Raw genomic sequence first — 24,076 nt, forward strand, 5'->3', positions numbered from 1 at the left:
ATAAAAATGTCATTTTTTTTAAAAAAAGTTAAAACTGGGGGCTGGAGAGATGGCTCAGTGGTTAAAAGCACTGACTGTTCTTCCAGAGGTCCTGAGTTCAAGTCCCAGCAACCACATGGTGGCTCACAACCATCCGTAATGAGATCTGGTGCCCTCTTCTGGCCTGCAAGCATGCATGTAGACAGAACACTGTATACATAATAAATAAATAAATCTTGAAAACAATTTTTTTTTTAAGTTAAAACTGAGCAGAGTGGTGAAAACCTTTAATCCCAGCCCTTGGAAGGTAAAGGCAGGCTGATCACTGTAAGTTTAAGGCCAGCCTGGTTTATGTGGAGAGTTCTAGGCCAGCTACAGTCACATAGTGAAAACTTGTCTCAAAAAAAAAAAAAAAAACAAACAACAACAGAAACCTAAAAATAAAAAAAAAAAAAAAAAACAAAAACCCTTGAGCTGTTATGTTGAAAATGGAAAATTAAAATGAAATTGAAAAAACTGTGGTCTTCCATTTCAGTGGGGACCAAATCATCAATTCATTTTTTTTGCATTTTCCCTTACTCTAGCCAAAGCGGGGGGAAAATTCAACCAATCAAGGAATCTTATACATGCAGAGAACAACAGGGGGAAATGCCTGCTCTTTAGGCAGAAACGTTGTTTTGTCTTGTGGTACAGGGCTTTGGGGTGGTATTTGGTTTGTGCTCTAACAAATAAACCTTGCTTGGGGATCAGAGTGCAGAGCTAGCCACTAGAGGCCAGGCAGTGGTGGCACACACCTTTAATCCCAGCACTTGGGAAGAGGAAACAGAAAGTGATCTGGCCGTGTGGCCAGAGGAAGTGGTAAGGCAGGGTGGAGTCAGTGGCTGGGTCCCTTACAGTCTGTGAATTCCTAGAGGTAAGAAGTCTTTTTAGTGGCTGGTTGCTCTGCTTCTCTGATCTTGCAGCTTTCACTCTGATAGCTGACTGGGGTGGGGGTGGGGCTGGTTATTCTTAAGACCAATTAGAATTCATGCTACAGGGCCTCGTTATGCTGCCCAGTCTAGCCTCCACAAGAGTCAATCCTCCTGCCTCACCCCTGGCTCCCTATGGTGTGCTGGGATTACAGGTGTGGGCCACTATGCCTAGATTGTAGCTTTTTTCTTCCTCTCTTCCTTCTCTTCTTCCCTCTCTTCCGTCTTCCTCTCTTCCTTCTCGTCTTCCTCTCTCTTCCTTCTCGTCTTCCTCTCTTCCTTCTCGTCTTCCTCTCTTCCTTCTCGTCTTCCTCTCTCTTCCTTCTCGTCTTCCTCTCTTCCTTCTCGTCTTCCTCTCTTCCTTCTCGTCTTCCTCTCTTCCTTCTCTTCTTCCCTCTATTCCTTCTCTTCCTTCTTCCTTCTCATCTTCCTCTCTTCCTTCTCTTCTTCCTCTCTTCCTTCTCTTCTTCCTTCTCTTCCTTCTCGTCTTCCTCTCTTCCTTCTCTTCCTTCTTCCTTCTCTTCCTTCTCTTCTTCCTTCTCTTCCTTCTCTTCTTCCTTCTCTTCCTTCTCTTCTTCCTTCTCTTCCTTCTCTTCTTCCTTCTCTTCCTTCTCTTCCTCTCTTCCTTCTCTTCTTCCTCTCTTCCTTCTCTTCTTCCTTCTCTTCCTTCTCTTCTTCCTCTCTTCCTTCTCTTCTTCCTTCCCTTCCTTCCTTTCTCTTTCATTATCTCCCTCTCCTCTTTTTCTTTCTTTCTTTCTGACTGGAAAGAGGAAGCCTTCCAATTTCCCTACATCTACAGACACCCTGAGGATTCCTTCCGCCTTAGACAGTGGCCCAGTCTAAGTGCACTGTGGTACAAGCCGAGCCATCTGCCATAGGAACCCCTTGTAATCAGAAGGTTTTTCTGGTCATTGCTTTGTAGTCCTCTTAGCATGTGGACCTACGTGACATTCCTGGGTTTCCCATTGTGGTTGAGTCTTGATCCACAATATGTAAACTATCTTTTTGAGGTGAAGGCCATGATGTGGGAAAAAGTCAGAATCGGAGGCTGTAGCAACGCCCACGTTACTACCCGTTCACCATGTCTGAGTCAGGGGCTGAGGATTAAAAAGAGAGACAAGACAGCGGATCATTCGTCTCAGTAGAATGCCGAATGCCGTTTTTTGAAGGAGGGAGGAAGCCTTAAATACAGGCTTACAGTACAGTGGAAGAACCTGGGAAGGCAAAAATAAGCTACAGATGTTTTACATTCTAGCATTACACCAATATGCAGGATAGGCAAACAAGGAACCTTTGGTAAGCTGTTCAGGAGGAATGAAACCGGCAGGGAATTAGCATAGGGAGGACATCTGATCAAGGTCAGCAAGCAAGGCAACAGCTCCCCAAGGAACCAGCTCCAGGGCCCAACAGTAGGCAGGAATCTATAACCAGGGCAAGGAACATGGAGTGTGTTTTTCCTGTTCTACCCATCGCTGGTCTTGTGCATGCTAAGTAAGGATCTATCCCTGAATTACACTTCCAGCCTGTGAGAAAATAGAACTTAAAGCTAGAAAACTCAGTGTAGTAATTGGTATTTGACATTTCTATGCAAGCAATGCCCAAGGCTCCAGAAATTCTGAATTTTGGAACATGGTCATCTTCTTCACATATATGCTCTTGTAAACTCCATCAGTTGGTACCTTACTCTTCCTTTAAGATAGTGGAAATACAAGACAGTGTGGGAACTAACACCACCAGCTTAACAATGAAAATTAAACACAAGTAAATAATACACTAATATTCAATAATACAATTCAATAATACAATACATGAAGCACACATGCAAGCAAAAATACCAGGGAGACCTAGACAGCGCGTGTGATGATTGGTCTTGGTTGTCAACTTGACTACATCTAGAATTAACTACAACTCAGGCGGCTGATTGAATTGTTTGAAATGGGAAGACCCACCCCAAATCCAGATCATTTGAGGTGGGAAGATCTACCTCAACTCTGGGCCACACTTTCTGTATAAATGATGTGAAATAAGGAAGCTTTTGCTCTTTGCCTTCTTATCATTGCTCTGGTCTCACTGGTTAGAGCCTGCTTCTTTAGGATTCTGACATATACTGAAAACCATTGAGACATCCAGCCTCATGGATTGAACAGCTGCTGGATTCTTGGACTTTCCATTGGGACACAGTTATTGTTGAACTCACCGGACCACAGCTTGTAAGACACTCCAATAAATCACATGTACATATATGTGTATACACACACGTATACATGCTATCAGTTCTGTTCCTCTAGAGAACCCTGACTAATAAAACACGTGTTTGCAATTCTGCTTGGTGTCAGCACATAGAACTTTCCATCTTGCCAGTCTAAACTGTACATCTTTTTACCAAAGATATCTCACATACCCCTGATTAATGAGACAGTTGCTTACCTATTCCTGCCCAATTCGGAATATAATGAATCATTTAAATTTAGGAATCATGTTGAATGAGGAATACACCAGACATAGATTTCATTCTTTTTGTGAAAATATAGTTTATTAGTGCCTTCTCATTAAGTCCATTTGTGAAGTTTAGAAGGTAGTCTTTGGAGAGTTTTATAAATTGTGTTTTCTAAAATTAGTCACTTTTAGAAGACTGCATACACTAAAGGACTCTGTTCACCCAATGGCTAAATGGGTGTCTTAATCGTACCCATCTCGTTTTCCATGACCCTGTGAGTATCAGTCTCTGAGCCAGCATGGAGCGTGGCACCATGTGACACTGACAGGCACCTTTGCAGTGACGACAGTGGGGCTATCACAGCAGTGCTAACTGTTGTGATTCTATTGACAGCCTACCCATTCTTGTTAGAAACAGGCAGGGAGAGAAACAAATAAACAGATGGATGGGTGGGTGGAAGGACAGACAGACAGATAGATAGATATGGATTCTGTGTGAATGCATTTTAAGAAATATTGTGGGTTGGGGATTTAGCTCAGTGGTAGAGCACTTGCCTAGCAAGCGCAAGGTCCTGGGTTCAATCCTCAGCTCCAAAAAAAAGGAAACATTGTTTTCCTACGTTTTTTATTCAGGATATTCTGGGGTTTGTTTGGTTTTTTTCTTCTTCTTCTTTTAGTTTTTGTTAGTTGATTTTATTGTTGTTGTTGTTGTTTTTGAGACAGGGTCTCAATATGTAATCCTGGTTGGCCTGAAACTCTCTCTGTAGACCAGGTTAGCCTAGAACATGTGGCAGTCCTCCTGCCTCTGCCCAATCAATTTTGTAGGATTTTTGTCTTGTTTTACTTTTTTATGACTTTATTGGTGACTGGTGTTTTTATTTCTTTACTTACTTTAAATCTTTTTTTTTTTTTTCTTTTTTTAATTTCCTTGCGGGGGAAGCTTGTTGGGGAGCTCGCTCATTCTGGCAAAAAGGTTGAAGCATGCAGACCCAAGTTTAGATCCCTGGAAGCCATATAAAAAAAAATCCCCAATGGAGCCGGGTGGTGGTGGTGCATGCCTGTAATCCCAGGCACTCGGGAGGCAAAGGCAGGTGGATCTCTGTGAGTTCCAGGCCAGCCTGGTCTACAGAGCTATTCCAGGACAGGCTCCAAAGCTACAGAGAGAAACCCTGTCTCAAAAATCCCCCCCCCAAAAAAAAGACAAAAAAAAAATCCCCAATGGTGGCACATGCCTGTAAACTCAATGTGTGTATGTGTGTGGGGGGGTGGTCTATACAAATCAGTAAGCCTCAGGTTCAATAAGAGACCATATTTCAAAACTTGAAAGTGGAGAGTTATTGAAGAAAGACAGCAAACATCAACCTCTGGCCTCCATATACATGGACACCCACATGCATGCATGCACAAATCCACATTAATAGGTACACCATCATACACCAAAACTGTCTTCCTTCTGTGTATTCATTATACATGGTACTGATATACAGCGACATTTTCAGACAAATATGTAATGTGCACATAAGCATCCACCCTCATAATTTTGTGTTTTCTCTCCCTAGCATTATTAAATTTTTTTGGCCATCATCAATCTTATGACAATCCTCCTGCCTCGGCTGCCCAAGTGCTGGGGTTACAAGGTATGAGCTATCACCTCGGTACAGTGGGACACTGATGCAATGGGTCAAATGCCCACGACACCTTAGGGTCTTTTGTCTCATCTCTGTAAGATAGGAGTAACATGTTATAAACATCATTCTTCATTTTGTTTCTTCACTTAACAGTGTACCGTGATGATCACTCTGTCATTAAATAAAGATCTCATTCTAGCTCTGGATATTAGAGATTATTTTCAACATTTCTGACCATACTTTTCATGTTAGTACTGTGGAACATCTGTGATTACCCACAAATTATTAGATCATATTTCCCCCCAAAAATTGTGAAATTTAATAAAAGCAGAATGGAAATGGGAGAAATATGGGAACTCTCAAACACAGTAATTTGAATTCACAACATTTGAGAAAGGAAAAGCGACCGCCAAAATATGATAGAGAAACTAAACTGAAATTATCAACAGCCTACAGTTTTATCGCTCAGTACAAAAAAGAAAAAGAAAAAAGGCAGTCTGGATGTGGTACACACACCTGTAATCCCAGCAGCACTCAGAGGTGGAAGCAGGGGATCAGAAATTCATTGGCATTCTTGGCTACATAGCAAGTTCAAGTCCAGTCTACACTACATGAGACTTTCCCAAAACACCAAATCGATAGATAAATAAGTAAATGAATGAATGAACGAACGGATGCTACCATTTGTCTTAACCCAGCTTCCCTGGAGGGAAGGTTGACGAGGAAGAGGTGGAGCGGTAAATGCAAGCCCAGGGAAACAGAGGAGGGGCAGGAAGAGCACAGTGCACAGGAGTGAGCCATTCTGAGCTGGCCTGAGGGGTCTTGCTGCGCAGTTGAGTGTCCTGGCCCTGGCGCTGCTGTCTGGGTCCGTTCCTTTTAGACTGGTAGCGCGCACAGGGGCTTCCCGCTGTCAATCAGCTTCATACTGGCAGCTCTTCTCCAGTGCGCATGCCTGCAGCAGGTCCACCAGGCCTCGGAAAGTCTGCAGCATCAACTGCATGGTGCACAATTTGCTGAGAGATCAGCACAAAATCCCTGTCCTTATTCAGAAATTTTGGTAACGAAAATGATCGTTTTTTGGACACAGCGAGGAAACATCTTTGAAAGTCACCTGATTTTTCCTCTCGACTTTCAGCAAACCATGAATTATTTATTTGTTTTGTTTGTTTGTTTGTTTATTAGTTTTTCGAGACAGGGTTTCGCTGTAGCTTTGGAGCCTGTCCTGGACTAGCTCTGTAGACCAGGTTGGCCTCGAACTCACAGAGATCCACCTGCCTCTGCCTCCCGAGTGCTGGGATTACAGGCATGCACCACCGCCGCCTGGCGAATTATTTAATTTTTGAACAATATTTTAGAGTTTCCCTTCAGTAGTCCTCTCTAGTACATAAACAGCAATTTATTTATTTGCTTGTTTGTTTTTCAGGGCTGAGAACCGAACCCAGGGCCTTGTGCTTGCTAGGCAAGCACTCCAACACTGAGCTAAGTCCCCAACCCCCATAAATAGCAATTTAAACCTTAAGAAAGAAGCCATCTACATACACCACACACACACACACACACACACACACACACACACACACACACACACACTTGCACACACGTGCACATAGAAAAAATTAACTAAAAGAATCAGATATTCTTTTCAAACACATTTATGAGTTAACTATATAATCCCTTCAGCTAACACAAATGCTGGTCATTTTAAATTTTTTAAATGTTTTTGGCATGGTATGCCACCTGTAATTCTGGCAATTGGGAGGCTGAGGCTTGCCACAAATTGAAGGCTGCTTTGAGCGACACAGTGAATTCCAGGCTAGCCAGGGCACAGAGTGAATGCTCTCCAACATATATACAAAAACCAATCTAAGGGCTGGGGAGATGGCTCGGAGGTTAAGAGCATGGCTGTTCTTCCTGAGGTCACTGATGCTGGGACTCCAGGCCTGTGTCACCACTTACAGCTAGGATATAATTTGTCTAGGATAAAATCCACAGTCTTCTTTGAGGAAAGAACTAGCAGTTCTTCATTTTTTAAAAGTATCTTAGTTTATTAATTAAGTGTATGCCGTGGGGCGCATATGGCGGTCTGGGGACAGTTTGCTGAAGTCAGTTCCTTCCTTCCATCTGTGGTCCCACTAAACTCAGGTCAGACGGCATGGTGGGGACATGCACCCAGCGAACCATCTCACCAGACCCGGAATGAGCACTTCTGAGAAAATGTTTTATAACGAATAAGTGAAAATGTATTATGATGGGAAAATGATCTTTCAGTTAGCTGTATGTCAGTCAAGTGTTAACTGGTTTTGAGGTGTAGCAGTTTTTATGCCTCATCTCTGTTCTTGTGTGTGTCCTTGGTCTCTTTTACTTTCTAAACGTCTCAAAGTTTAGTAAATCATTGACTAGGCTAGCCTTAGGTCTTACCTAGCGGTTTGTTTCTCTTTTTTGTCTTTGTCCTGAGACACTCTGCAGCCCAGGCTGGTTTCAAATTCATAGCAATCTTCTTTCTTGTTTCCCAAGTGCTGAAAATCCAGGCCTGGTCCTCCATACCTTACTTTCTTGTAGAAAGTTTGAAATGAAACTTAAAATACATGCTCAATTCCATAACAGTTAAAATTTAATGTCTGAAAGCTCAGTTGTTCAATAACCATAAGACTTTTGTGATAAGAGACAAAACTCTTTTTTTCTCAGAGAAAGTTTTGTACATGTCATGTGCACATGTAGCCTACATCCGGCGATTGGCATATTACAATGGCAATAATGAATCTCTCACAGAACAAAAGTTCTGCCCAAGATCACAGACTCCAAAGCAGTTTGGTTCAGATTCCTGGAAATGCCAAGTCCTAATATGGCGTTTACATACACTAAACATTAGCTCTATGTATATTAAAGGGAGAAAGGGATAGTGGAAATGAGAAGATATATTATGTTTTACACACACACACACACACACACACACACACACACACACACACACATATTCCTCCTTATGTTTCTTCTTTATTTGAAAAAGAATCTTTCTACATAGTCCAGGCTAGTCTTGAACTCACCACCACCACCCCCAACTTCAGCCTGCAAAGTACTGAGATTACAAGTGTGCACACAAACGCCTCCCTCCACCGTCGATTCTCATCACTGTTTGTGGAGTATCATCAACACAGGTGTTTATCACGTTGTGTTCGAATAAATGAAAGACTGACTTCCCTGTCAGACTATGAGATGAACTTTAACTCGGAGGCAGGGATGGAGTAGGAATCCTCAGCTTTCTTCCCATCCGACCATTCTGTGGTTTCTTTGACCCTACAAGTTGGCTACAAATTTGTTTTAATGTTAGAAAACCAACCTGAGTCAGGTGGCTCACATCTGCAATCTCAGAACTGGAGAGGCTGAGGCAGAAGGATTCATTGAAGTTCAAGGATAGCTGGGCAGTTGTGGGAGACGTTGCCTCAAAAGAAAAAAACAAAAGTTTGAAAACCAAGAGGCTTTCAGATGAAAGCAAGAGATAAAATGCTCCTAGGCTGGCCTCTTTAGTGCCAGGGGAGCCCAATAAACATGCGTCAATGCAAATTCCTGAAAGCAAGTGTAGCCACAGCAGGGACTTGTGGCTGGAGCAGGAGCGGTCACTGTGCCCAGTCCTATTCTGTCCAGTAAGAGCCTCCTCGTTTTGGGGTGTGCACATATGAACGCCAGCCGCTGCGGTTGCGATGCGTAGTTCCTTGCTCTGATAAGCAAAAACTGCTGAAGTCATGAGGCTGCTCCAGACAGAGCCCTCGTGTGAGTCATACGAAAGCTCCACTCTGCTGACCTCTGGCAAAAAGGGAGCGAATGAGGACCGGAGAGGCAGATGGGGAGAGGTTCAAGTGCGGGTTTTCTCCTTGAACCTGGACTATTATGGGTCAGGAGCTGTGTGCAAAGAGGCTACAGCCAGGATGCAGTTGCTACCGTTCCGAGGCAGGGGAGGCGCACAGCTGGCAGAGAAGCCAGCCTGGGAACGCCGAGGCTGCTGCGTTGGAGGTATTTGTATCTCGGGAGGAGCATCTTTCTCTATTGGTAAACCAAGCAATTCAGACAGATGTTCCCTTTTGTACCAGGGTCTGGTTCCTCTGCGGTAGGTCTAAACTCATAAAAAAAGAAAATTCTATTAAAGTCACAGAGGATTTATGGCCGTAGTTATCAAGTTTTGGGGTGTGCTTGTAAACCAGAAAGGGAGAATAATCTTAGACTTTGGTCTCTTTGACTTGAAAGAGAGAAAGTGGTTCTTCTCCAGACATCCCTGAGCCACGAAATGGCAGGGCTGAACTGTAGAGGGCAAGCTGCCATACTGGTAGATGCGCTGTGGATTCTCAGTTTCAGTAATTAGCTCATGATTATGAGCAGTGTCTTACTAGGTTATTCTAAGGCATTACACTGAGTATGTAGGAAGGTGGGTAGGCATGGGGGAGACTGAGTTAAACAGAGAAATTGGAAAATACCCATCAAGGAGACTGAGTTAAATTGTGCAGGTAAAGGAGAAATGTAGTATTTCAGCTGTTGGTACCACGGTGGTCTCTAAGGTTTCAGAAGAGGTGCCTTTAGGGGGTAGAGAAAGCTTAGGGGGGAAAAAAAGGCAAATAAAACAAAGAAAAGGCTTTGCCAGCTGCCAAATTTTGACTTTATGCACATTTTGCTCCTGTACTTTCTTTTTCCTCTAGCTCACGGAACTAAAAGGAGCATCGTGTTCAATGTCTTCATTTCACCCCAGGGGACTCCAGGCTGGCGGTGGCCAGAAGTTGGAGAGTAAAAGGCCACGGAGTAACAGTGATTCTTTTCAGGAAGAGAATCTGAGGCAGGGGTTGCCATGGGTGAGTGAGCCATTGACTGGCATCAAGAAGAATTTTATGGGAGCTTATCTAGGAAAGCTGGCCCTCACCTTCCAGGGATGCCTGTGTGGGTTTCTCTCTCTCTCTCTCTCTCTCTCTCTCTCTCTCTCTCTCTCTCTCTCTCACTCACACACATACACACACACACACAAGCTGTCTAATGCCTCTGGGGAAAAGAAGACAAGTCAACATTATTTATAAGTGCTCTTTCTATCTTCTCACCTCTCACCCCACCCCGTAAGCAGAAGAAAAGCCCCCCTTTTGGAGCAGCCTCATCTTATTTGAACTTGGAGAAGCTGGGTGAAGGTTCTTATGCCAAAGTTTACAAGGGGATTAGCAGGTGAGTGACTCATCAAAGACTTTAGATGGGGGTATCTCCTATTGCATTATAAATCCGGCCTACATATCACAGACATTCACAGCCTTTGGGACTGTGGCAGGACTTCTGGGCCAACAGGAAGGAGGTGTGGTGATTTTAACAGCCTCAAAATTAAAACAGAAACAAAAACAGCAACAACAACCCCCATCCCAACGACAACACAGCTCTTCTCTAGCTAAAATCAACCACTGAAGACAGTCGACTTTCTCCACTTTTGACCCAAAGGACAATTACTACCTATGAAGAAACCTAGCTGGTAAAGTGTCTCTAGAGAGTTTTTCTTATCCCTTCTTAAATCTCAAAGTGTGGGATATATAAAAAAACTATGCCCTGCATTTTCTGCATCTGTAAAATACACACACACACACACACACACACACACACACACACACACACACACACGGTACCCACAGACACAGAGAGCTTATTTTATAGTCTAACAATAATTAAAATTGTATATCACAGGTATAAACGATAGATCAAAGTAAAAATCAATGTCTTGCGAATATAGCCCTGGCTAACCTGGAATTCAGTATGTAGATCAGGCTGGCCTTGAGCTTGTGATCTTCCTATCTATGGCTCAGGGCTGGGATTACAGCATCGATCACCACACCTGGCAGAAATATGATTTTAAAAAGCTCTGAATATGTCCAAATCTAAGTGATTAGTAAAATTTAATAAGCATGGTGACCTTTCAAGTCAGCAGGGAACAGAGAACACTCCCCCAAACAGCGCTGGGACAGCTAGCCTTCTTCAAAATTGAATGTAGAGTAAGAACACAGTGGAGTGAAGATTTAAATGAGCAAGAAAATGCACAGTAACTGGACAGAAAGGTGAACTGGGCGCAGCCTTTAGGCTGGGGGGGGGGTGTCTGTTGATGAACGTTCGGCCTAAGAGAATGTGGTGGTCACGGGGCCCGCTGTCCACCTGTGTTCCAGAGAGCACCGACTCCAAGACGCTTTAATGGGTGCTTCCCATTAAAGCAGCTACAGCCGAATCGATGCTGGCAACCTCAGATGAAATCAAATTCCTCTCCAATAGATGCCTTCAGCGTTTCAGATCTGCCGATGTGTCCCATGATGATGGGAGAGCAGTGGAAATTCTGAAAGTGCAAAGCTTGTCTAAACCTACTTCACCAAAAAGGTTTTTTGTTTTGTTTTGTTTTGTTTTTCTTTTTCTTTCTTTCTTTCTTTCTTTTTTTTTTTTAATGGGTGGGTGGAATAGAATTTTACAGAGTCACGCTCTCAGTAAAATACTCTGGGAAATACTAAACATCATAAAAATATTTTTTAAGTTCAAAACCTGAAGACAAGTGAAAGCAAGTGGGGAAAATCTATGTAAAATGTTCCCGTAAAAAGGAGAGGGGCCAGTTGTGGTGGAGCACGCTAGTAAGATTTGCTGAAGGAGGCAGAGGCAGGAGGATCCGAGTTTATAAAAAAAGGAAAAGGTGAGGGAAGGGCAGACAGAAAAGACTGGAGGAAGTGCAGTTCCAAAAGAAAAGAAATTGAAATTCGAAAGTGATGCGCACATAGGCCGGACTGTGGACGTAAAAACAAAACTAAGCCCACGCTCACGAGGGGTTTGGCAAAGTGGCATGGGCATCAATGGAAGAGTTTCCAAGGGGGAAAACCTGCCAAAACCAGGGCACCAAATTAAGTGGTATTGAGTTATAACCCAAAGAATAAAATATCTATGAATCTGCTGCTACAAATGAACAGCTCGATAAATTAATAAATACGAGGAAGAGATAAATCTCCCATGCTAAGGAACTCCAGATAGCTTACCTGGATCTACTCTCTCAGAAGAGGATCTCTGTGTATCCATGCCCAAAGTGCAGCTTACACTTAGTGATGTCAATCCTATAATGGGGTGGGGATAGTCACTTTACAATAGACATTGGACAAGTCCCACCTCAGACAAGCAGTTACAGTCAACATCAGAAGTCCCAAGTCACGATGAAAGAACGCCCCCATGATACAATACGGTCAAGATGGTTCTTGACCTTCCCCAAGTTCAGAATCCCAGTTTTATTTCAAGAGAAACTTCACAGGAAAAAAAACTCTAAAAGAGGAGCACTCCTACAAAGTTCTTGAACAGCGCCCCTCAAAACCATCCAGGTCACCAAACCCAAGGAGAAGGTGGCAAACTGCTAAGAGGAGCCTGAGACCCAACAACTCAGTGTGGTCTTGGACAGCATCTTGGACAATAAGAAGGGCATGAAGTAAAAGCTGAAGGAATCCTAATGTGCTTTAATAACAATGTATCAATATTGGTTCATTAATTATTATCACCATTTTACACACATTTAGTGTTTTGTTTAGACAGATTCACATATTTCAGTTCTGGCTGAACTTCATATGTAGTAGAGGATGACCTTGACTCCTTGATCCCCCTACCTCCATCTCCCAATGGAATTACAGGTGTGGGTCACCGTGTCCAGTTTGGTGCATTAGTTGTAACAGCTATGCCTTACTAAGTAAGAGTCAACAGTAGAAGAACATAGTTCAAGGATATGGGAACTTTCTATACCATCTTCTCTGTTTTTCTAGAATTCTAAAATTGTTCTTTTTTTCTTTTCTTTTTTTTTTTTTGCCAGAGCTGAGGATCGAACCCAGGGCTTTGTGCTTGCTAGGCAAGCGCTCTACCACTGAGCTAAATCCCCAACCCCTAAAATTGTTCTTTTAAGATGAAGTTTAAAGCAAAAAACCAAATCAAATGAAACCCTGTGATGATCATTCCTGTGCTAAATCTTTCCCCATAGCCCCATTCTTTCCCTAAGGGAAACAGTCTCACACTCACCCAAGCTAGTCTTTGGAACTCACCACACAGCCCAGTCTGACCTTGTGGCAACCTTCCTCCTACCTCAGCCTCTCCAGGGCTAGGGTTACAGCAGGAGCCACCATGCCCATGGCAGTGTTCTTAAAATAACCCCAAACTGCAATTTGTAAGAATTTGGAATTGGCAGAATACATTGTGGTGTGTTTGTATGATAAAATACTTCTAACATTATTAAATATCATATTGTGTAAGAGTGAATGGTAAAACCAGGCATGGTGGCTTATGCCTGTAATCCCAGTGCTTGAAAAGTTGAGGCAAGAGGATTGGTATGAGTTCAAGGCCAACTTGTCTATTTCAAAATTATGAAGGATAAGAGACAATGTGAAACCGGGAGAGAACAGATTATTGACAGTGGGTCTTACTGTATTTGAAACAACATAATCTGTGTGTGTGTGTGTGTGTGTGTGTGTGTGTGCGCGCGCGCGCGCGCGCCTGGAACTCACAGAAATCTACCTGCCTCTGCCTCCTAAGGCCTGGGAATTAAAGGCTTGTGTCATCAACCTGGCAACTATTTTTGTTTTTGTTTTTTGTTTTTTTTTTGGAGCTGAGGACCGAACCCAGGGCCTTGCGCTTGCTAGGCAAGCGCTCTACCACTGAGCTAAATCTCCCAGAAACAACATGATCTTAAAAGATCTTCTTGGATCTCTACACTTACCTAATATCACAACAAAATTATAAATAAATGGTGAGTAGAAGGAGCAGAGAGGGAAAGGAGAGAGAAAATGGTGAGACTTAGGTAAATCAGCTAATACTTGGGAGAAGACTGCAAGACGATGGCTGTTAACAGGCTCAGCCAAGAGAATTGAAAGTTGGAGGGCAGCCTGAGCTACATTTCAAGACCCACATCTCCCTACCCTCCACTAAACAAACAAACAAACAAATAAATAAACATAAAGAATAGATAGATAGAAAGAAAGAAAGAAAGAAAGAAAGAAAGAAAGAAAGAAAGAAAGAAAGAAAGAAAGAGAATTTGGCTGTTACCTGAAATGAAATGTGGCGATATGGTAGGTTTTGAAAAGTAAGTGACATGTTGACTTTCACTTGAAAATGTCCCCAGGTACTCTACAGAGATTGGACAAAAAAAAAGCACAAATGTTCTTCCGCAAGGAGACCGTTATGAAGCCACAGCCAAAGTTAGGTGGCATCCGAGGTTGGCTTAAGTGAGCCAAAGGGACTGGCAAACATCAGGAGGGAGGTGGTCTCCTGGTACCTCTCTGCTTTCTCTGAATGTTCTAGGAAGAAAATATACACACGAGTAAAGAGAAGGCTGCTTGGAAATAGATCCACCACATGTTTTCTGTGTAATGAGCTTGGTGTCTTGAGACAGGGGTAGGTTTTTGTACGAGGGCATGCTGTGAAGGGATGCTTTTGTTCTCACATCTTCACGGGAGCCGTTGCCTGGAACCATCTCAGTGAGTGTATGTGTGTCTGCCCCTGCCCCTTTCTAGGATAAACGGACAACTAGTAGCTCTGAAGGTCATCAGCATGAATGCAGAGGAGGGTGTCCCTTTCACAGCCATCCGGGAAGGTAAGAACAGAGACCCCAGAGATTGTTTTGATTACTGGATATAGTGAAAACATTGCAAAGGATTCAGTCTACCCACTCACCGTGTAGTCTCTGGTATTTCTAGAAGTGATATTATATAATTTCAAATTTTGATTTTGTTGCCAGTTTCCCAAGATTATTTACACTGTTGTTTTAGCATTTGTTCTTGAAGACAAAGTTCAAAAGTACTGTCCATATTATGACCTCTTTGAGCGTTTACTAAATGTTTTCTGTATTCTTGGATTCATGCTAAAACCATATCTATACAACCCACAGAGATACATTCAAAAGAGAGAGAGAAGGTATAACATCATAGTAATTTTTGGTGGGGGGATTCGCCTGATCATAGCATGTTTTCTTGTTTTGTTTTTGTTTTTCCTCTAGTACTTAAGGATTGAACCAAGGGTCCAACACACACACACACACACACACACACACACACACACACACACACACACACCTTTTTTTTTTTTTTTTTTCTGAGACAGGGTCTCACTACCCATGCAGTTCTTGAACTTGGAATCCTTCTGCTTCAGCCTTCAGGATTGAAGGCATGTTCTTTCAGCAGTGCCCCCCCCCCCCCCAGCCATCTTGTTTATTTGTTTGTTTGAAATGAGACAAGGTCTCACTAATTTGCCTAAGCCAGCCTCAGACTTACCATGGAGCCACTCTGGCCTCAAACCCACAGTGCTCCTGCCTCAGCCTCCCAAGAGCTGGCATCACAGGCATGCCTTGACAAACCTAGCTTCCTGTGTCTTCTCTGCTCCCTCGGCAGGACAGGAAGGAGGTGAGCAGGTCCGAGTTTGCGTCATCTGGCTGTAGCTCCTAATGGTACAATTCCAGGTCCACTGCTCCCCTAGACTGCGTTTACAGCCAAACTGGCTGGTCACAGGCATGTTTCATGGAGCTGTTACAAAGATCCAATGAGAACACAGGACGCTTATCACAGTCTCTTCTCAGGTTCAATGAATATTCACCGCTATTATTTTATTCTTGAATTTTATTTTATTTTTATTACTTTTTTTTTTTACTGATCAATGAGATTTATACCACATTGTTTAATACTAATAATTTATAAACTTAAAACTAACATAATGAAATAAAACAATAGAATTTATCAAGATTTCACCTAAGGTTTCTGTTTTTTGAGACAGTGTCTCGTAGAGTTCAGACTGGCCCCAAACTCATTGTGTAACCAAGACTGGCCTTGAACTCTTGAAGCCCCTGCCTATCTCTCCCAAGGGCTAAGATTACAGCTGTACCACCACACTCAGTTTTATACTTCCTGCTAGGAATCAACTCTTGGGCCTCAAGTATGCCAGGATATTAGTTACTTTTCTGTGGTGGTGGTAAATACCATGACCAAAGGCAACTTAAAGAAAAGTTTATCTGGCGAACAGTTCCAAAGAGATAAGAGTCCATCCATGGGAGAGGGGATGTTGGGTAAGGCAGAGCAGCAAACAGCTATGTGTTCCATGGTAGCAGGAATAGGAAGCTAAGAGATGGCACCTTCAAACACACACACACACACACACACACACACACACACACACACACACACACACACACAACTAGGCAAGCATTCTTATCAACGGAGCTGTATCCACACTGCACATGGGCCATTTGAATGATGGGATCACTGTTGTTCTCCGGAAAAAATCCAGAGAAATGGTCCCTCCTCAGCCTTCCATTCTCTCTTAGCTTTGTGTCTTCCTGTCTTTACTGAGTACACTGGATGCAAAGGACAGAGCTGAGTGAGCAACGAGCAGAGAATGCCACATTCTTCATTCTGTGTTTTCAGTCTTAGCAAAGCAGACAATTCAAGTATTAAGTGTGTAGAGGCTGTCGTAAGCTCTCTTACGACAAGAATGAATCAGTCTCAGTGTGGCTAATGGAGGGAGATTTTGGACTAAACTTAGAAGCATAGGTTATGCAAACAGGCATTAAAAAACAATTCAGAAAATGAGGGTATAACTCAATTTGATGCCATTTTCAAAAGCCTCTGCTGCCCCTGGGAAACATTTTAAACCTAAGCAGAAAGGCCAAGAGGCTATCAGTGTAAGTGGGGACTCATCCTGATAGGATCAGGTGCAATTTGGGGGAACACATGGTTTGAGTGTTTAACATAATGGACGCTGCACTTGCTGGTGTACTTATGAGTGGCCCAAAGGAGAGCACGATCACATTTGGAGACAGCCGTGCAGATGGGTGAACAAGTATTTCTGAACACAGTGGAAACCTCCAGGTCACTGGACTGGAGGAGGCTTTCTTCACCAAGGCTCTCACTCTCTGGACATTGCCTTTAGTGAGCTTGCGTTCACTGATTGCTCACAATAGTTTGTTTGTTCCTGTTTTCCTCACAGCTAAGTTCCCCAAGCCCACATCTGGCAGTCACAGTGAAACCTTTTTTTTTTTTTTTTTTTTTTTTGCAGCAGGTTTTGCTAACAGATGTTCTCAGCCTGACTCAACACTCCCCCAGTCCCCCCTCCCCTGCCCTCACCACGTGCAAACCTCCCCCCCCCCATACCATGTGTGTATTGTTCTATATGCACAACCATTCCTGCATTGCAGTCACCGCGTGCTGCCTCCCACACAGGTGTTCACAATTACAATTGGAGTTCCACTGTGGACTTCTTGGTTTGTTTTACGGGCCGCCCCTTACTGAAAGCTTTGCTTGTATGATATGAAAAACCACGAAAGGACTTTGACACATCGGAGGTGGTTCTGACTTCCCGTTTCCAGCAACGGCTGCTTCTCTTCCCTCCGGTGTGAAAGCCTTGAGAGCGAGGCCCCACTTAAGAACTTCAACACTGGCTCATTTCTCTGTGGTTAAGATCCTCGAGGGATGTGAGACCAGAGAGAGGAGGTTAAATGCGGAGGGCTGGGAAGCCAGCTGAGAGCCGCTGGAGGTCATTAGCTAAAGTCCAGGGTCATTAGCTAAAAAGGCAACCGGAAGCCATGCGCAGAAAGACTCAGAGTCAGGCAGCCTTCTTTCTGAACCCCTGAAGCAAGAATTCTCTTCCTGAGCAGTCTAGTCTGCTTGCTCTGAAGGTGTTGGCAGCCTGGGATGATTAAGCAGACTTTTGCTACATAGACAGTCTCTCAATAGGTAGAAGGCATGTTTCTGTTCATGTGATCTTCATATATAATATCATGAAATTAACAATACTAAGGGAAAATATTAGTAAGCTTTCATGCTTCCTTCAGTCCTCATAACACCTTTAGAGATACTGTATCATATGGCCAACAGTCAATCAGATTCAATCCAGACACTCATAACTTTATGGGTACTCATGCTACAGTACGGACTGGGTACCTGAGAAGGCCAGGCACTCTGCTGACTTCTGGACACACAGCAGCACACACACACACACACACACACACACACACGCACACGCACACACGCACACGCGCACACGCACACGCACACACGTCCCCACTACCCTGATTTTTCCTCCCTGTGGTATTGACGACCAAAGCCGAGGCTTCACACATGCTCACACAAGTGTGCCGCCACTGAGCTCTTAGCCAAGTCCTCTCTCATTTTAAGACAGTGTCTCACCGAGTTGTAGCCCAGGCTGGCCTTGAACTCACTTTGTAGCCCAAGCTGGCCTTGGTCTCCTGAGGTAGATAGAAATCCAGGCCTGAAACATACTATCTTCATCCTTTTGCTAACTAAAAAATGGAAGAGCTGGGTATCTCCACACTCAGGAGGCAGAGGCAGGAAGGTCACTGTAATTTCAAGGCCAGCATAGTCTGCATAGCCAGGGCTACATCGTGAATCCCTGTCCCAAATAAAACAAAGTGGAGAAAAAAAGATAAAAGGTAAAAGACTGGAGGCTTCTGTAGCAAATTAGAGTTGTTTATTATTGGCCCAGAATCACATTTTGAGTGTTTACTTTTCTAACCGGGAGAAAATACTTGGAGTGGGTTGATTTTTGTGGATTTTATATGATTGTAACTTAGTTTTATTGAATTCTATATCAGCACCCTAAGAATGGATCTTATTCTAAACACCTTTCTTATTTTAAACACCTTTCTTCAAATAGCCAGCTATGGTTTGAACCTTCTGCCTATCTACAGTGGGCTTTTTAAAAAATTTCTTATTAATTAAATTTTTAAAATTTATTTTATATCCTGACAGAAATTTCCCCTCTCTCCTCTCCTCCTGTTCCCTCTCCTGCCTCCCCTCTGCCCTCACCCCATCCACCTCTCCTCTGTTTCTGTTCAGAAAGGGCAGGCCTCCCTTGGGTGTCAACAAAGCGTGGCATATCAAGTTGAGGTAGGACTAAGCTCCTTCCCTTGTATTAAGGCTGGGCCAGGGAACCCGGTATGAGGACTAGGGTCCCAAAAGCCAGCTCAAGCGTTAGAGACAGGCTCTGACCCCACTGCTAGGGGTTCCACAAATAGACCAGGCTGCACAACTGTCACACACATGCAGAGGGTCTAGATCAGTCTCATGCAGGCTTCCTAGCTGTGGGTCCAGAGTGTGTGAGCTCCTACGAGCCCAGGTTAGTTGTTTCTGTGGGTTCCCTTGTAATGACCTTCACACACACACACACACACACACACACACACACACACACACACCCTGGCTCGTACAATCCTTCCTCCCTCTCCTCCGGAGCTCAGCCCTCTGCTTGGCTGTGGATCCTGCATCTGCCTCCATCAGTTACTGGATGAAGGCTCTCTGATGACAATTAGGGTAGTCACCAATTTAATTACAGTAGACAGCCAGTTCAGGCACCCTCTCCACTATTGCTAGGAGTCTTAGCTGGGGTCAGCTTTCTGGAGTTTCCCTGGCACTAGGTGTCTCCTTGACCCCGAAATGCCCCTCTCCATAAAAATATGGAATGCTTCACAAATTTGCATGTCCTCCTTGCTCAGGGGCCATGCTAATCTTCTCTGTATTATTCCAATTTTAGCACATGTGCTGCCGAAGCAAGCACTAGAGGGTTTTCTTAAGGAAGAAGTCATATATACACTCTTTTCGAGAACCAGGAATGTGACACACCTCCCTCTCCCAAAGTCTCTGTCAGCCCCTTATACTAACATCTGGAAGCACAATACGGTATTGTTGCTTGTTGTTGTAGAAATGAAGGAGTCTGAGCCTCAGAGAGATTTGTCTGGGGTCACAGGGGTCTTCGGTATTAGAACTAATGTCTGTTACATTTAAATTCTCTCTACTACATACAACTGCAAATGCCTGCTTGATTGAAGCATCTCCCTCAGCAACAGTGAAAGTGGACAGGAGAACTCTGCTCTGTGGTGCTCTCTGTGTGAAAATCAGGGCAGACTCAGAAGGATGACTCCAGGAAATAATCCGACAGTGTGAGGGCAGCAGTTCTGCAGATCATCCTACAGAACCCACAACGGCAGCGTTTAAATTAGAAACAGTTGCAGCTGAAAACCCTTCAAGATCATTGTAGAGTCATTACTTCTAGTCTATTTGTGAGAAAGTTCACCGAAAAGAGGTTCAGGAGCCTTGCTAGGGGTCATCCGATAAGATCAGCAGAGTCTGGCTAGAATCCTGAGTCAGCTATTGCCACAGATGGATGAGGGCATGCCTGCCTGGCTGACAGGAATTCAGTCTGAGTACAACCTGATCACATCAAGGACAAAGCATATTCGTTGCATAGGTACAGCCTTATGGCAAATAACCCCAGGGTAATGGCATATGAGAGGGATATTTCTAAAAACGTATAATTATTATTATTATTATTAGTGTGTGTGTGTGTGTGTGTGTGTGTGTGTGTGTGTGTGTGTTCATGCATGCACACTCAAAGTGGTACCATGATGCCTATATGGAAGTCAGAAGACAACTTTGTGTCGTCGCTTTTTACACGGGTTCCAGGGATTAAACTCAGACAGCCAGGCTTGTGTGGCAAGTACCGTCATCCACTGAGGCATCTCACTGGTCTTAAAAGAGCTGTGTTAGCATGTATTAACTATACACAACAATGGGTTACATTGTGACGTTTTCATACATGATATATTTCAATCGTATTCATCCCATGAATATTTCTTGAACCCTCCCACATACTCCCAGCCCCACCCCCACCATGCTCTCTAATTTTATTTTGTGTGGCATGAACTAAAGGGTTGAATTAGGGTTACTTACAGGAATATGAGCAAACTACTAGTGGCCATACCAGGGAAGAGATACCTTTGTCCCTTAGCAACTACTAATTACCTATAGATCCTCAGGGAGGGAGGGAGAGGGACTTGCAGGCTCCTCTCCTCCATACTGGAACATTGATAGATCCAATCTCTTGCAGGCTGTCACAGAGACTGAGAGTTCAGGGGCAATGGCCCTGGCATGCCCCGAAGACAGTATTCCACAACACTCTACCTCTTCTTCCAGCTTTTACAATATTTCCGTTCTCTTTTTCTTTCAGCCTTGGAAGGGGTGATATAGATGTCTTATTTAGGGGTGGGCATTCAATAGGCATTTTTTCTTAGTACTTTGACCAGTTGTTTGTCTCTTCAGTAACTCTTGCTCAACACACACACACACACACACACACACACACACGTCTCTCTGCTCAAAGCTGACAGCATCATTAGTCTATGGATATAAACAGAAATATTCAAAGGCAATGTAATAGGCATATCATGCTCACTTAGTAAAACAACAGTAGCTTTCCAACTAGGGCCTATGACCTGAGTCTCAGACTTCTGATGGGGTTTATAGCACCAGATATGATTTCCTTTCTGTGGAACATGAAGTGATTGATTACCCCTCAAAAAAGTATACCACTATTGCTCCAGAGGACACAATGTAATGGGGTTCTAACTTCCAAACAAATAAGAACTTCTTATCTAACAGTTGCCTTAACACTTACCAAACATTTCTCTAGATTAAACTGCTTCTTGGGATGCAGAACTTGACTCCTTATCATCTTGGCTTGTGGTTCTTAAGCCAGAAAGAAATGTACCATCAGGGATTGAAAATCCTTTATTGTTTAGTGTCTGTTAGAGTTGGGGTGGGCTCTATTATTGACTCCTGCATAGACTCATTAGAAGTGGCCGAGTCTTTATTGATTCTCAAACATTTATTGAGCACCATGTGCCAAGCCTGTGTTAGTACTGGAAATGCAAAAGTCATGGTTGGGGTCAGTCTATGTCCTCAAATAGCCTATAGGGTTGAGAGAGCCTTGATTACCAGGATATACAGATATATGCTGTTGGTTTGTCTTTGGTCTTTTGGGGACCCACCACCCAGCTCCCAAATAAATCACACATGGAGGCTTATTCTTAATTATGAATGCCCACTCTTAGCTTGGCTTAGTTTCTGGCCAGCTTTCCTTAAATTAACCCATCTATCTCTGGCCTCTGGGCTTCTCCTTTTCTATTCCTGTATACTGTTCTCTGTTTCTTACTCCGTGGCTTGCTGTGTAGCTTGGTGGCTGGCCCCTGGAGTCCTCCTCCTTCTCTGGCTCCTAGATTTTAGCTCTCCTCTCCCAGATTGTTCCTCCTATTTATTCTCTCTGCCTGCCAGCCCCACCTATCCTCTCTCCTGCCTCGCTATTGGCCAGGTCTTTATTGGATCATCAGGTGTTTCATCAGGCACAGTAACACAGCTTCACAGAGTTAAACAAATGCAACAGGAACAAAAATGACACACCTTACAATATTCTACTACAGACATACTCTAGGACTTTGGGAGACAGACTTGTTCTACCTGTGACTATTATCTTTCACATCTTTTCCTAAACTAAATAGAATAATGTAGAATAATATCAAAATATCATGAACCACTGTGCTGGCAAAACATCAATTTTCCTATAAATCAATCAATCAATCAATCAATCACTCAACTGTAGATCACAATGAAATAAAGAAAACCAATAAAGTATCCAGATGCCATTGTGAGATGGATATATTTCCCCTGAATTAGGAAATATCTCACATTATAGTGTATTTAAATGATTAGCTATCTTTTATGCTGAGTAAAGATCAGCATTGACTGTTTTTCTTTGCACTAGTTATTTTATTCATATTATTTGATTTCCTGGTGGTTTTTTTGTTTGTTTGTTTGTTTTTGGTTTTGGTTTTTTGAGACAGGGTTTCTCTGTGTAGCTTTGCACCTTTCCTGGAACTCACTTTGTAGACCAGGCTGGTCTCGACCTCACAGAGATCCACCTGCCTCTGCCTCCCGAGTGCTGGGATTACAGGCGTGAGCCACCACCACCCGGCTCCTGGTGTTTTTATAATCAAATCAAGTTACTGTATATGAAATTCCTACAGCAATGCCTGGTATATCTTAAATAATCTAGGAGTGTTAGCTGTCATCTCCACCGTTACTTGCCTAGAGTTCCGATTTATCTCTGTGTCTTTTCCTTGAAGAAAAACAGAAGTATTTTGATTATATGAGACTTTTGTTTTGAGACAGGGTCTCATGTAGCCAAGACTGGCCTTGACCTTACTGTGTAGCTGAGGATGACTTTGAACTCCTGATCTTCCTACCTGGATACATCTTCTAAGTGCTGGGATTACAAGCAAGAGTCACCACATCCCTCTTACTTGAAAGCTGTGAAATTCCCAGAATCAGCATTTGGATTTCAGTATCTTTCCCTCTTTCTCAGTTGACTTTTGCACCCTTAAGTCTTCAGACCAGACCCCACATCCTACTGTAAGTACTTCAGAGTCCTCAAAAGAGAAGAAAGAAAGGCTTTCCTCCCTGAGTTTCCTTCGCATACCTCCCTGGAGGCCAGGCATGTTTGACCCTCTGGTGTAGGGACCCAATCACATGCCAGCAATTCCATGAGCTAAAGACTTAAACCATCTCCTGCTTTTCATGCAAATCCCCTATTAGTTACTAGTAAAATTCCATTCCCATATGGTTTTTTCAGTATTCTGGGGCATTGGGAAAACAGTGGCACAAGGACCGGGAGATAGAACATTTTTGATCTAGGTGAGGAAGGTGCCTAAAAGGAGCAAGACACCAAAGCATCTTCAACAGAAGAAACACTGCCATCCAACTCTACACATATAAATAGAACAAATGAGTCCACAGCAGAGAAATGACAGAGGGACACTTTTCCCACTCCTGCAAAACCAAGATTATTGAGAAAACAACAGAAGTAAAGCAGAAAGCCTCATCCAAGGACGTGTTTTTTGAGAGTCTTAGCCAAAGATCATTTTGAAGCTATTGTGATTAATAAAACATGCCACCATGATTGTTAAAGTCAGCCTGAGGAATTTTAGTAATATAATTATGTAAGGACAAAATTTCATCAAAAATGAAATTAAAAATGTGTGTGTTAGCAGTTATCTGCAGTCCAAAAACTTGAGAGACTGATGCAGGAGAATCATTACAAGTCCAAGGCCAGCCTGGATTGAGTTCCAGGACAGGCAGGATTATGAGGCCTGGTCTCAAAATAAATACATAAACAGTAAATTAATTAATCAAAATATTTTAATTTTCTTAGTAATATGTTTTCCCA

General features: G+C 43.2%; 1 protein-coding gene and 1 non-coding gene across 2 annotated transcripts in view; one reads left to right on the top strand and one right to left on the bottom strand.

The window, feature by feature from the left end:
* Positions 1-8,797: 8,797 nt before the first annotated feature.
* Cdk15 (cyclin dependent kinase 15) overlaps positions 8,798-24,076 on the top strand; it is a 53,802-nt gene continuing 38,523 nt past the window's right edge. The window contains exons 1-4 of the mRNA XM_036172997.1: positions 8,798-9,019; positions 9,697-9,846; positions 10,107-10,204; positions 14,530-14,609. Coding sequence (XP_036028890.1) covers positions 8,897-9,019; positions 9,697-9,846; positions 10,107-10,204; positions 14,530-14,609 — 451 coding nt within the window. The 5' untranslated portion in view covers positions 8,798-8,896. The remainder of the gene's footprint in view (positions 9,020-9,696; positions 9,847-10,106; positions 10,205-14,529; positions 14,610-24,076) is intronic.
* Positions 19,470-19,576, bottom strand: LOC118573527. Its single transcript, XR_004943638.1, has one exon. It is a non-coding gene; the product is annotated as a U6 spliceosomal RNA (small nuclear RNA).

This window comes from Onychomys torridus, chromosome 23 (genome assembly GCF_903995425.1).
Source record: "Onychomys torridus chromosome 23, mOncTor1.1, whole genome shotgun sequence".
Classification (NCBI taxonomy): domain Eukaryota; kingdom Metazoa; phylum Chordata; class Mammalia; order Rodentia; family Cricetidae; genus Onychomys; species Onychomys torridus.